We start from the raw sequence: 13,386 nt of genomic DNA, 5'->3' as shown, positions 1-13,386 counted from the left end.
CATGTGTTCCCTGCTGGTGAGCTCTGTGTGGTCCTGGATGCTTTGCCGTGGGTTTTGCCTCCTGTCCCTTTCTGAAGAGCCGTGCAGCAGCGGTCCCCCAGGCTGGGACCCCCGGCTGCCCCTTCGCTTGCAGGGGACCTTCCCCGTGGGTGAGGACCGGGGTTGGCATGGCATCCTCCACCACCCGTACCTCTGTCCGGGCAGGACCCATGGGGGTGCAGCCGCTGGAGGAACAGGCGTCAGAGCACCGGTGACGCTCGTTTTTCCATCTGCTGTCAGCTCTGCCCTCCGGTGCACAACAAAAAATTTCCTCTCTCTGTGGGAGCACCTGCTTGGCTTTCTCTGCCGAGACCCAGCCTCCGAGGCGAGTCGAACTCTCCCCGTTCTTGCTTTTCTATTTGGCAGCGTAGCCCTTTTGCGAGGGGGTGTTTGGCCCAGGCTGCGGCAGGGGTTTGCCACCCGTGGGTGCAAGCAGGGTGTGCCCGGCCGGGACAGCCGCAGCGGGAGCTGTGCGTCAGGCAGTTATTATGCTGGTTGCTAGGCAGCTTTTTAATATTTACCTCCACGCCTGACACACGTCTTGTGTGTTGCTTTGCCCCTTCTGTGCTCCGACTGTTGGCCTGCAGCACATGCAGCAGGTTAACAGCTGGGCATGGCTGGCCATGGCACACAGCCCTCAGAAGAGGAAAACCAGTCCCCCCAGAGTCAGGCTGGTGTTGACAGGCAGTGTGGTGTCTACCAAATGAGGGGTTGGACCTTGGCAGCTTCTCTGTCAGTATGTGAGAGTCAGCGTGGTCGCAGACCCCGCGTGCTAAAGGGCTTGGAAGGACAAGGGCCCCCTTCTTTGTTGTATTGGCTCTTTTGGGGGAGAGTGGAAAATCGGAGGCCTTGAATATTGCAGAATTCAGGCAAAAAGTGCTGTAAATGAAGCGAGGCACACCATGCCCCCGAGGGAGCCAGACAGTCACAGTGGTGCAGCAGTGCCTGCTCCCATAAAGGTGGTCTGCCAGAGGGTGCCCTTCCCTCTTCCCCCCTCCAGCTTCCCAGGACGGGGTTTTGTTTCCCCGAATCAACCCTGAGTGTTTACAGGGAGGGTGGCTTGGCATCCTCCATAGCCACTAATCAGTAGCCATGCATTAAACTGTTTTCTATCCCCAAACTACACTTCCTCCACAAGCATTTAAACTCCTCATCTCTTAGTTTCTGCTAGTTACTGCCATCCAGCTGGACAGGCTAGAAAGAAGCAGCAGCTGGTTTCTTTGGGAGGTTTTCACTAATCTCTGCAGGTTGTAGTGGTGCTGCTGTGCTGGAAATTGAGAGAGTTTTTCAGTGTATTTTAAGAAAAATGGTTTGGTAGGAGTTTTCTGAGCAGAGGCAGGGAGAAGGGCTCAGGTAAATGTGTTTTTATTAAATGGACAGGGACTAGGGTGACTAATGTGAAGGTGTAGAACAGATACCTACTTCTTAGTCATGTAGAAGGAATTCAGATTAATTTCATGCAGAAGAAAGAAAAAGAAAGGAAAAACTATTAAAGAGCAAATTAAGAAAAATACGGTGTTGCCTACAGATTACCTGGTGGTGGTAGTGGAAATACATAAAAAGGTTGTTCAAAACCTTTTGTTCCCTGTCCTGATGTAGGAGGCTCTGTACATCCTGTGTATGTCTCCACCTATACAAAAGTTCCCGTCTATTACTTAGTCTATATATATATACATATATGGAAGCAGATATCATTTGCTTATATTTCTGTAGTGTGACAATTGCATATTCTCTCTAGTACATACTTAGAGTAGTCAAACCTCTTACTAAGGTGTGCAAGATACCAGATACGCTGGCGGGGACAGCGTGCTGTCATCATCATAATGTACCTTTTAAATTCTGTACAACTTTTATCTTATTGTTGGGAAAGGCTTGTACTATGAAAAGTTACGGAAATGAGAAAATTTTCCATGTGGAAGTAAGAAGTCACCCTAGGTATGGAATAGTAACACGGCTTCTGAGTTCATTCAGACAATGCGTTTTCATACAGCAAATGGCATGAAGAGAAACATGAAGAGAACATCTAGCAAAATTGATAACTTATGCTGTTCATTTAAATGTAAACTGTGAATGTGTTGCTGTGATTGAGATGGCAAATACAGCTTTGAGCAGAGGAACATGAAGCAGGAGTAGAGAGGTAGTATTACATCTGCATAAAGTATTTATGACACAATTAGAATATTCATTTCTAGGCTTTGAAGTTTGATACAGTCACAGCAAAATTAAAACATGCTGGTCTCAGATTAACACCACTGAAGATAGGAAAACAGACCGTGTCATTTGCAGCTTTTCCAAAAGGGTCGCATGGTATCTAGAAACACTAGTGTGTGTGTTACATACAGATTAATTGTTCCTTTTTATGTCAAAATATTTGAGTTTGCTAATTTAGTATTAAATAATTTGTATGACAAACTAGTAAATCCGAAAGTACAGTTTTTGTTGTAAAGAAAAGAAATGTGGGCAAGTCCTGCACAGTAAGTATATGTGCTTCAGTATGAGAGCAGCATTTGAGTTTGTATTGATCCTTGATATGAAATTTGCTTTCAGTACATGACAGAGAAACAAAATAATGTTGTGAGAAGATCTGTGGACATTATGTTGTCGAAATCTACATACATGTATTGTAGAAATACAGGCAAGATGGAAGATCTAAAGTCATAACTCTAATTTTCTGTAATTAACTAATTAATTCTGTAATTAACTAATGAATTCAGGTTGCTTATGCTTGCTTAATAGAAGTATGTCTAACAAAGGTGAAATTAATTAATTTGCCTTTTTTTTTTCTCTCAGCAGCAGTCCCCCTCTGCGGATGAATCAAAAACACAAATTATGAAGCCATCTGAAACAAAGGTATGAATTTCTGAGAAACTCATGCTTGCAGTTAAGCACAAATATATGAAGCAATGGAGGGGTTTTTTTTAACACTTTGATACTGAGTAACGTAACTTTGCATATTTCTTGTCTGCAGCTTAGTTTCCTCTTCAAAAAATATCTAAGAAATGCTATACAATGCACTCAGAGGATTTTATGACAGCAATAAGAAAAATTTTAATTAAAATTTCTAATTTTAGCTCAGTCACACTTTGTGACATGTTTATAGCTCCCCCCAGTGTAATTACAGGGTTATTTACCTAATAATTTTTCACATATTCAAAGAATTCAGGGCAAGTTTCAGCTTTCAGTATACATACAATTGCATCTTCTCATTCATCTCATATCTTTGCCTGTCTGACAGCTTCCTTTCCTTTGTCCTTTATGCTTGTTCTGTCTTGTCTTATGACTAGAACTTCTTTAGTGTTGAAGCTGTGTCATCAATCATGTACTTTAGAATGTGGTAGAAGAGAGTCATAATCCTCCCTGACGCCTCTGTTGCCTAACAGAATTTACGTATATTATTTAAACAAATGATTACTGATTCTCTCCCTCTTCCATTTTCCGTAATTGTCACAATGAAACCAACAAAAATACTGAATACCAAACTAGACCTGCAGGGACTTGTGCAGTGGTAAAAGTTAGGACTGCCTGCACCTTGTGTAAATATGAATAAAGGAACACATAGAGTAGTGAGGTTAGTAGAGGCCTCTGGAGATCATCCAGTCCAGCCCTCCAGTCCAGGCAGAGCCAGCTCTGCAGGTAAATCAGACTGCTCAAGGCCTTGCCAGCCAAACTTTGAACACCTGCAGGTGCAGATTGCGCAACATCTCTGGGTAGCCAGTTCAGGTGTTTGGTCACCTTCATTATGATGATTTTTTTTTTTTTTTCCTTTTATCAAATGGAAAGTTCCTTTGCTACAACTTGTATCTGTTGCCTCTTGTCATTTTAGCATGCATCTCTGGAGACAGCCTAGCTCCATCTTCTCTGTATTTGAAGTTAGCTGTTAAACTCCCCTCAACCTTCCAAAAACCCTTTTCCTCCATACATGCATGTAAGACTTAGACTTGTAGCAGTGAGCTGGATGACAATTAAACTTTTTCCATTTGTGCACGATCATCATTACTTATAAATGAAGGTATCTGCAAGTCTCCAGTTTCATCTTCCTGTTACATTTGTGAGCAAACTCATTTGTATCATGTTTGTTACTGTTGCTGTTCTCCATATGGTTTAACCCAGACAGCTATCTAAAAATAGTTATGGTCTTTCCCTACCTGAAATTTGAAATAACTCAGAAGAATGTGGTGAATTTCTGATCAGATCTTTAAAACTGGTAGTTTTCAAGATGAGACAGAGAGAGAGCAGAGGCATAGTTCAGCGCTGTGAGACTTGGTAAACACAAATCCCTTTGAAACAATGTCCTGCATTTGCATGTGTAAGACAATTAATGTTTTCTTTTACTGTGTGTTGCATTATTAATGTCTTCCTCCTGCTGGATTAAGCAAGACATATGCATTTTGACAGTAGACTTCTTTGAAAAGAAATAGGGTTGCTGAGTCACTTCCATTTCTAGTCCTAAATTTCTTGCAAATTAACAACTCTTTCCTGATTGCCTGCTATAACCATGTCTCATTTGTCTTAGAATCTCTCTATTGTGCAACTACTCTTAAACATGCTCTGGACTCCTCTAGCTTTCAGTTCTGTGTATGTGAATCCTGTGTCTCAAATTAACCCTCAGTATTATGCCTGTCCGAGAAAGCTGTGAGTTACTGCAGCAGAGGAAGAAATGTGGAACTTCTTGTTTTATAGGCAAAGCCTATAGGTGGAAAGCTTGGAGGCCCAGGTTGGAGAGCAGGCACCCTGTGGCTTTTGCTGGAGGAATGGAGGAAGCAGGGTGCTGCCACTGTCCTGCCCGCCCCCCCCCCCCCCCCCCCCCCCCCAATAATTCCCATTCAGCTTTCTTCCTTTTGCACGCATTTGTGCAACTGCAGTTGCACAAACTAGGGAACTAGTTAAAAAATATTTTTCTTTTCCAGGCTATTTTCAGCTTCTGGAGTCAGTTTAAAATGTGGCCTCTCGGATAGTGGCATAGTGCAGGTGGAAGCAGGCAGTAGAAGGGGAGGTGGAACATCTTTTCCTCCATAGGATTTCAGCATATGCTGTAAAGTGATGCTATGGCTTCAGGCTGTGACAGCTCACAACTGACTGTTTAAAGGATGACTGAATGTATGGTCTCGTACTAAAATTGTTGGTTTGACTTGCTGGTAATAAATTTTTTTTATTGGATTTGAACTTTGTTATTGCTAAAACCCATATCTAAATAGATGTGTTTGTGTTTGTATGTGAGAGCATGTGTGTGTTCATGATCATATGTTTTAATGTGGCCTTAGCATCCTCATGTGTGTGCAAGTCTTGAATCAAAGCATTGTCCATATGAGTCCATATATTCTTCAGCTTTGTCATAGATAAATTCACAGTATGAGCAATTCTGCACATTTTAAAAAACATACAAGAAAATGAATAATGCATAGCCTACACAAAAAAATACGTTAAGTATTTAGTAAAATCATATTTACAATATAATTTTTTTTAAAAAAGGCATGCAGTTGCTAATAACTAGTTTGATAGGCTGAGGATTTGAATTTATGTTCTGTACAGCTGTTGTTGGGTGTTGACAGAAATGCGAGTAAATACATTTTATTGTCCTGCAAAAAAGGTGTGTGTACTTTTCTTCCAAAAAGCACATAAAGAATTTGTACAGAAGTGGCAGCATATAAAGTATGACTGAACCTGAAAAGTACTGTGTTTTAATCAGGGTAGATGTCAAGAGAAAATCCCAAGGGGGGAATCTGAGTAGTCAAGTGATTTTTTTCTTTAATTTTTTTTTTCATTCCCTCCCACCACTGCTTTGGATTTTGGGAAATTTTCTTCCTCCCTCTATCAATATTTTACCTGTTGTGACTTACTTGTGTGTGGTATTGTGTTTTTTACTGCGGTCTACAGCTCTCGGACCTTTGCCAAGCTTATGCTTGGGCATCTACATTTTTATGCATGTTCAGGATTTCCCAGCCAAGTGTCTGTGGTTCAGTGAGTGATTGTGAATACTTGCATAACAAATGGTAAACAAATTTAGGAAATCTCTCAACGTGGTCAGCTAGCAAACAGAAGCTGGATATATCTGAATGGTAATTAATGTTCGGCAGCTGAAATTAAAACATTACAAAGCAATGAAAAAAATTAAATTACTACCTAATAGTTGGGGGGGTTTTTTTGGTTGTTCACTGACTTTCAATAGGCTACCAGGGGAAAAAACCCCTATTGTCTCTTAGTAACTTTAAATATGCTCAGTGTATTAGGTTGGAGGAGATAAGGGAGGCTTCTGTCCTTGGCCCCTTATTTCCTAGGTAGAGTTCAAAACTTCTCTGCTGCAGGTGGACAGAGCGCAAGGAGACACGACACTGGTGTCCCCTGCCGGCTCCAGAGGAGGTGTAGGGATGCCAGCCCCAGTGGGGGAAAGGGCCAAGGCTTCAGGGTCTTCATGTCCCACTGTGTACTCAGTGCACCACCCAGTGCTGTTCTAGCAGATCAAATCACGCTCCCCTGGCTGAGTCCGTGTGCTCCCCTGGCCGTGCAGCGGCCAGAGCTGCTGACGCTCGGGCAGTAGGCAACAGCCTGCTCTTTGGCATCTCTAGATGACTTTCCAGTAGCCACATTGCCTCTTTTTGTGTTAATCATAGCACAGCTGAAGTAGCAATGGCAAGAAAAAATAGTAAGAAAAAATATGGTGAGGAGGCTGGCATTTTCATTTCTCTTTCTTCTTATAAAATACAACTCTTCTTTAATTTTTCAGTGATTGTTCTTACATGTTTCTACTAGTAGTAATTTATTGCTTATTGTACTTTGACTTGAGGTGAATCACAGGAATCAGTTTTGTGGCATGGCTGCAGAAAATTTTCAGGTGTAGATCAAACTGTTCATTACATTTGTTTAATATCTTATTTCCCTCTCTTTTTGATCCTTCATATGAGGAGTTTGTGTGCGTGTTTGCACACGCTTCAGTGCTCTTCGATCACTGGAGTAGAGGTCTGTGCCAGGATGTTGTAAACTGCAGGATCAAAGCACTGTATATTAGTTACATGGCATGTGTGCTCACAAGTGTGAGCCTGTCCAATATTCTTCTTTATATAAGCCAACCCTTTAGAAATAACCAAGCATATTAATCTCTGAATATATGTTGCTTATATTTCAGTCCACACCAACAACCAAAATAGAATCTGGAAAAGACACCCAGTCAACCAAGGTAAATACTTACCTTTCTCCTTTCACAAGTTGCACTTTGGCCTTCAATTAACTTTGAAAAAAGAGGCTAAACTCTTTACTACTACTGTGCCACATGGAACTACCATGTAATTAGTAACACACCTGTGTGCAAAAAAGCTAGTTTCTGACTGGTGTGGAAATGCAATGTTTGAGGGGAACAGTCAGAATGCTTTATTGCTTCACCACAGCTCAAGAAGTGTTCTGTTAACCATCTTTAAATGTCTTGTGTTGTTTGAACTAGTGTAGATCATGTTCCATAGCATTGAATAGTGATAAGGGTAAATGGTCTCAATTTTTTATTTTATGACAGCCAACAGACTCTCAAAATAAACAGCCATCTGAAGAGATGCAAAAGGAACCCAGTGGTGTAAGTTTATTTCTCTCCCCCTTTTTTTTGTGAGGGCTTCTTGTGGTATTTTTCTTCTTTCTTTCTTTCTTTTATTTAAAAAAAATAAATTAAAAAACAAGACCAAACAAAGCCAGCCTATAAGTATTTCAGTATCTAATGATAATAGTTTATCTCTACACAGGCAAAAAGCCAAACCTCACCTTCTGTGACAACAAGTCCTAAACCAAAGAATAAAGGAGAAGTAATTACAACTCAAGCTGACCAGCCTCCACAAACAACCTCCATAGAGACAGCAAAGGTATAGTAGAAGTAGCAATCCAGTTTTTATTATGTTATTGTAGGTGTTAGAAATCCACATCAAGACAGATTCTTATGCTGAATATTGTAAAGTGAGACTGAGCCGCCAAAAATCACAATGTAGAAAAGCTTAAAAGCTGTCCTGTGTTTAAAAGTGTCTATGACAGACCACCTTGTGGTAGTTTACAATCTGGGACATAGAAGCTTAACACTTTACCTGCTAATTAACTTAAACAACATCCTGAATATACCGCTTCCAGCTCACCCAGGACAGCATTAATGGATAAGCATCAACTGCAGATATTGCTGCCCAGCCAGGTGGTATTAGTAGTTTGTACTGGTTGTTTGGTGATCCTGATGTGCATCCACCTCTTGTTGTCTGCTCCGTACATCTGTTTTCATTGTCCAACACACTCTGGCTGTTAGCCAAGCAAGAGATACTAAGATTATTACAATTGTGGGCCCGTTCCCTTGTGTTACGTGTTTGGGTCTCCCCTGTTATTCATGCAAGCTTATGGCAAGTCCCTTGCAGGTACATGGGTGTAATTGGTTCTCTGTCAGTCTCTTCCCTTGCCCCTTCACTACAGAAGGTAAGCAGAAGGGACTGTCTGGTCAGTGAAGCAAATATATGGTTTATATGAGCATTGCAATCGTGGAGCTCCTTCACTTGTGGACTTTCAGGCATGTTTGTAGTAGCAATGTTGGCTCCAAATGCAGCAGGTCAGCGGGTTATCCGTTTGCAGTAGGGCAGCCCATATGCCCAGACTGCAAGACTCTGAAAAAAAAGTGGGAAGAGAAAGGTTGGGGAAGAAGTTGGGAAGGGGTCATTTCAGAGGGACAAGCTGGAGCAAAAGTGTGTAGTAGAGTCAGGATCTATATCTTTTGGTCTTCTGGTCGACATGTGTCTGGGTGACAAGGCCAGAGTAACATGAAGGACTCCTTCAGCTCTGCTAGAACCCACTTCTTTTGCAGTAAATGAGAATGCAGTAATGCAGAAGTCTGCATTTTGTATTCGTGATGCTCTTGCACCTAACTCCCTGAAGCAGCTTTTCACCCTATGTATTTGAGCAGTATTTGCTGCTGGTGTTAATGGTGTATTGAGAACTATCGGGTGTAAATGGAAGCTTTCAAAAGAGACTTGGAAGGGGCTTCATAGTCTTTCTGCACTGCAGATTTCTTTTACTGGCAAAGTAAAAGAAAGAGGTGGAGTACTTAAAATATCATGCTTTCTTTCTCACAGCAAAATCACACCTGGAGGCAGAGTATGTCTCCACAGTATTGCAGGTAGATGATAACTTGCTCTGCCCAAACTTCTGGATGTGGAGCAGGTGCATTAGCCAGCTGTTGAGTCAAAAAAAATACGTGTGGCCTCAGAGTTGGATGTTTTGGGCTGGGCTCAGTATCATGCAAGCTGCAGCTACTCAACTCCCAGACCACTCGGCCAGTAGGCAGAACGAGCTTATCATTTTTATTCAAAGTGTAGATGAAGAGGGACAATAGATATGCATGCTTGAGTATTGAACATCTCTGTTTTACTTTGTTTTATCTCTAGAATTTTTAACATGGGGCCATATAATAAAGCTGTCTCTTAATTTTTCTCTTACTTCTCCAGCCTAAGTCTGAGAAGATGTCCATAGCGGCTGGTGCAGGCACAGCTGGTGCAAGTGTGGTTGCTGCAGCTGATAAGTCAAGTACTGAGGTTGGTAAACACAGTCCCAGGCAAATGCTTTCCTCATAAAAATGTCTCAGAGAGTGTTTCTCTCTCTGAAACACTTCAGTGTCAGAAAAAATAAATTGGTAGCTGCTGAAGTATTGCTACTTAGTAGTTATGTATAGTGGTGAAGGACTGTCCAAAAGAATAGGTAACAAACTAGTGGCAGGTCATTTGTGTTTTGTCAAATAGGACTTGTTTATAATCACTTTTACCAAAACTACCATAAAATTAATTACTTTTTATCTTCAGTTATGTTTGTATGAACGTATATCAGCTGGTATATCAATACAAATGATCTTGTTACTGACACTGGGGAACAAGTTTAAAAACAGTTCTCACTGAAAAATTTGGCAAGTGCAGGTCCTACTGAAAGAGAGCTTTTGGTTTAGTTTCCAGGAGTCTTCTACAGATTCACCAGATGATTCAGATTTTTTTTCTTTGTACAGCATGATAAAATCTGTAATGGTTTCCTTACTTTTTAGCCTGGTATGGATGAGTCGGCACTAGATAGCCTAATAGATACCCTTGGTGGACCTGAAGAAGATGTGCCTACTAGTCCTGTTTACACTGGTCCGGAAGTTACGGTATTTTATAGTTTTAATTTTTATTTTTTAGAACATTATCTCTAAAATATGTCTGTATTTGCTGACTCCTACATTGATCCAGTATTTGTCGCTTTGGTCTGCTAAGAGGTAAAATAGAGTTTGCACAGTTGCATTTTAGCGTTGTTTTCAGTAATACAGAAATGATACAGCTATGTATGTATTGCAGTAGAAAACAGTAAAGTGTCAACAAAGAAGGTTTTTTGTTTTTTGAACTGACTTCCAAGCATGGTCTCCAGTGGATTTACAAAAGGCGGTGATGAAGGTATAAGAGAGTGTAAATAACCTAGGAGATTTCATTTCTACTTGAGAAAGAGTAAAACATTGAGAATTTGGGGAAGAATGCATACTTTTCTGAGTTAGAATGGGAGAGGAACGGATGAAGGATTAAGATTACAAGCTCAATGCCTCAGTGCAGTACTCAGCTGTGATAAAAATTTTGGAATTTATAAATATTTAAAATTCAGTCTAGGTACAGCCATACATTTTATGGTCTGAGACTCTGAAATGGCTTATGTTAATGCAGAAGGAGTCTGGCAATGGAGATGCAGTTTTGCTGGATGACATGCACTGTTGAAGATAGTCAGGATGCATGTGCGTGACACTGGGTTCTGAAAGACACTGTACAGCCATGGTCCAGGATTGGCCCTCTGACCTAGCCAACCCTTGCATTTTCTTTCTAGAAGCATCACTGTAGATAGCTCTACATTAGAAATTTCTGTCAATAAACAAGAGTACAAAAACATTCACGTGTGCATTCTTTTCATAGGAAGATATATCTTCAAGATACTTGGAAGAAATGGGTAAACGGGAAGGTAGTCTGCCTCCAGAGTATGTTAAATTGTTGAAGGTTAGTGAGTTAAAAAAAAATTACTCTTCATGCATGTTTTCTTTCATATTGTATGGTTTTTGCTTCCCATTTACTATGAAATTAATTCTTGTTTTAGAGCAAAGGGGATGGCAAAGATGGAGTCCCACCAAAAGTAGATGAACGAGATGAAGTAAGACTTACTTTTTTATATTGGAAGGTGAAACTAACCCAGTTATCACTGAATTCCTAGGAAAATTTAAATGTTACTTGTCTTCCAAAAATCCCAGGAAGTGGGAGAGGGCTGTGGGGTGCTGGATAACATAAATACTGATAAAACTAAATAGAACTTGGCACAGATGTTTTTAATAAAGAAGTAGGAATTTTCAGGACACTGACTGAAGCTGGAACAAGTCAAATAGATGCACATAGAGGTAATAATAATAAAGGGAAGAAATAGTAGCTGTGTATGCAGGGGTCTCTTTGTAATGTCTTTAGCAAAGATGACTTGAATTTCTATGCTTAGAAAGAGAATTCTGTAAGCCAGCTTGATTTTACTGTTTATAAGCTTAGCATATAAAAATGAAAGCTTATCTGAAAAATTAATTGATGAGTGAGGGGAAAATACCTTTGTTTTTTCTGTGCTTATGAGGTCATTGTGTGAGTAAGCATGGAGCACATTCAGATTTTAAACCAAGTTTGACAGCTTTGATTTTTGAACTTTAATAGTCGTAACTTAGTTTGTGTTTTCTTGCTCAGAAACCAATGACAGATGATGAGCTTGCAGAGGCCCTGTCTTCTGACTTTACCTGTAGTACTGCTTTGGCTGAAGAAAAGAAGACAGGTCTGACAGAGGTATCGATATTTTTCTTGCCATTGCATGCCTTTATTGCAATGAAACATTGCCATTATTGTCTTAATACTTCACTTTAAAATTATCTTGACAATTTTCCCCTTCTTTTTATTTTTGCAAATTTGCCTATAATTTCATATATCTTGTAGAAACCGAGTAAGGAAGGAGAAATTGTGCAAGCACAAGCAGCAAGTTCAGTCAAGACCTCAGTTCCTCCTAAGGAGAAGAAAACAAAATCAAAAGAGGTATACATAGTAATTCTTTGACTAGTCAACTTCTAATTAAAATATACAAGCACATGTCGCATTTTATGTGTGCCTAATCTTGTAAAGATGCTCATCATCCTCATTTTCTGTTGTAAATCCTGTTTATCATAGAAAGTGTAGGAATTGCCATTGCTCAGACTCTGCTGTACCTTAAAGATCTGGCCTTTGTGGGTCAGATGATTTTCCTTCTGCATTCTTCTGCAGAATAACTGTGGTTCTTCTGACTAGACACAATTGAGTAGAAAAACGTATGTGTTTTCTTAGCTATGAGAGGTATGTTTAAAACTTGGATATGATGTAATTTTCTCATGTTTTACAAACTTTTCTTTTTTCCAATGTAGGGAGCAAGTGTGACCTTACACTTTCTGAGTTTTCCATGTTAAAGCATACGCAATTATGTTATGTGATACTGTGTGCTTTTTTGCTTTTCTGTGGTTTTTTTTTTTTCCCTTTTCCCCCCTCCGTAAGAGGAGATATGTCTTGATTAGACTGTACTAATCATATCACATAATTTGCTGTATTCTGCAATGTGATGTTAAGGAAATCAGGTACAGCCAAACAGAAATGACCAGTCTGGTGCTGGCTATTAGCTTCATACACAGTATAAAAGATAGGTAAGATAAAACCTGTGTCAGTTTCAAGAAATAATAACATGATTTGCATATTATCTTAAATACAGGAAATTAAAGATGATGCACTGGAAGCTCTTCTTGATACTCTTGGTGGACCTGAACCTGAACCTGAAGAAGATCCTACCCCTGTTGTAGAGGTGTCAGAGGTATAATCTTACTCCTTTTTACGGCAGCTTTCAGACTTTCCCATGGAATCCAGAGTACTCTTTATTAGATAGTGTACAAATGTGTAAAATAATATCAAAGGCCTAAGGAACGTCTTGAGTCTTACCTGATTAAGAAAATCAAGAAATGAAGAAATTCTGAGTGGGTACGGGTAGAATAGAATGTAGTAAAATGGTCTGGAAAATGATAAGCATTTCATTTGGCTATACAAGCATACATACATACACCTTTCCTTGTGTTAGCTATAGTTGCTCTGTTTTTTCCCCAATCACTGGGTACAATTTATAGCAAGCTTTTGTTTTGCACATATTTGATGTTTGATTTTTAATTAACTTTTTGGGGGTTTTAGTGCATGTACTCTTTCTCCATCAGACCCCATTACCTTTCTAATTTGGGTCTTGCCTTTTGCTGTGTCTTGTAAGACTTTGTTTTTCTTCAACAGGTAGATTTTAACAGTAGCCCTGTTTTTG

General features: G+C 40.0%; 1 protein-coding gene across 10 annotated transcripts in view; it reads left to right on the top strand.

Moving 5' to 3' along the window:
* The window catches only part of CAST (calpastatin), a 65,437-nt gene that overhangs the window by 32,716 nt on the left and 19,335 nt on the right, over positions 1-13,386 (top strand). For 7 of the 10 annotated variants that reach the window (XM_049795415.1, XM_049795416.1, XM_049795413.1 and 4 more), the window contains 11 exons: positions 2,830-2,889; positions 7,160-7,210; positions 7,541-7,597; positions 7,761-7,877; positions 9,489-9,575; positions 10,073-10,174; positions 10,962-11,042; positions 11,140-11,193; positions 11,760-11,855; positions 12,003-12,098; positions 12,799-12,897. In XM_049795415.1, coding sequence (XP_049651372.1) covers positions 2,830-2,889; positions 7,160-7,210; positions 7,541-7,597; positions 7,761-7,877; positions 9,489-9,575; positions 10,073-10,174; positions 10,962-11,042; positions 11,140-11,193; positions 11,760-11,855; positions 12,003-12,098; positions 12,799-12,897 — 900 coding nt within the window. The remainder of the gene's footprint in view (positions 1-2,829; positions 2,890-7,159; positions 7,211-7,540; positions 7,598-7,760; positions 7,878-9,488; positions 9,576-10,072; positions 10,175-10,961; positions 11,043-11,139; positions 11,194-11,759; positions 11,856-12,002; positions 12,099-12,798; positions 12,898-13,386) is intronic. The other 3 variants (XM_049795417.1, XM_049795414.1, XM_049795421.1) reach the window with 1 other exon arrangement.

Source organism: Accipiter gentilis, chromosome Z (assembly GCF_929443795.1).
Source record: "Accipiter gentilis chromosome Z, bAccGen1.1, whole genome shotgun sequence".
Taxonomy (NCBI): Eukaryota; Metazoa; Chordata; class Aves; order Accipitriformes; family Accipitridae; genus Astur; species Astur gentilis.
This window is presented reverse-complemented; position numbering and strand designations above follow the sequence as displayed.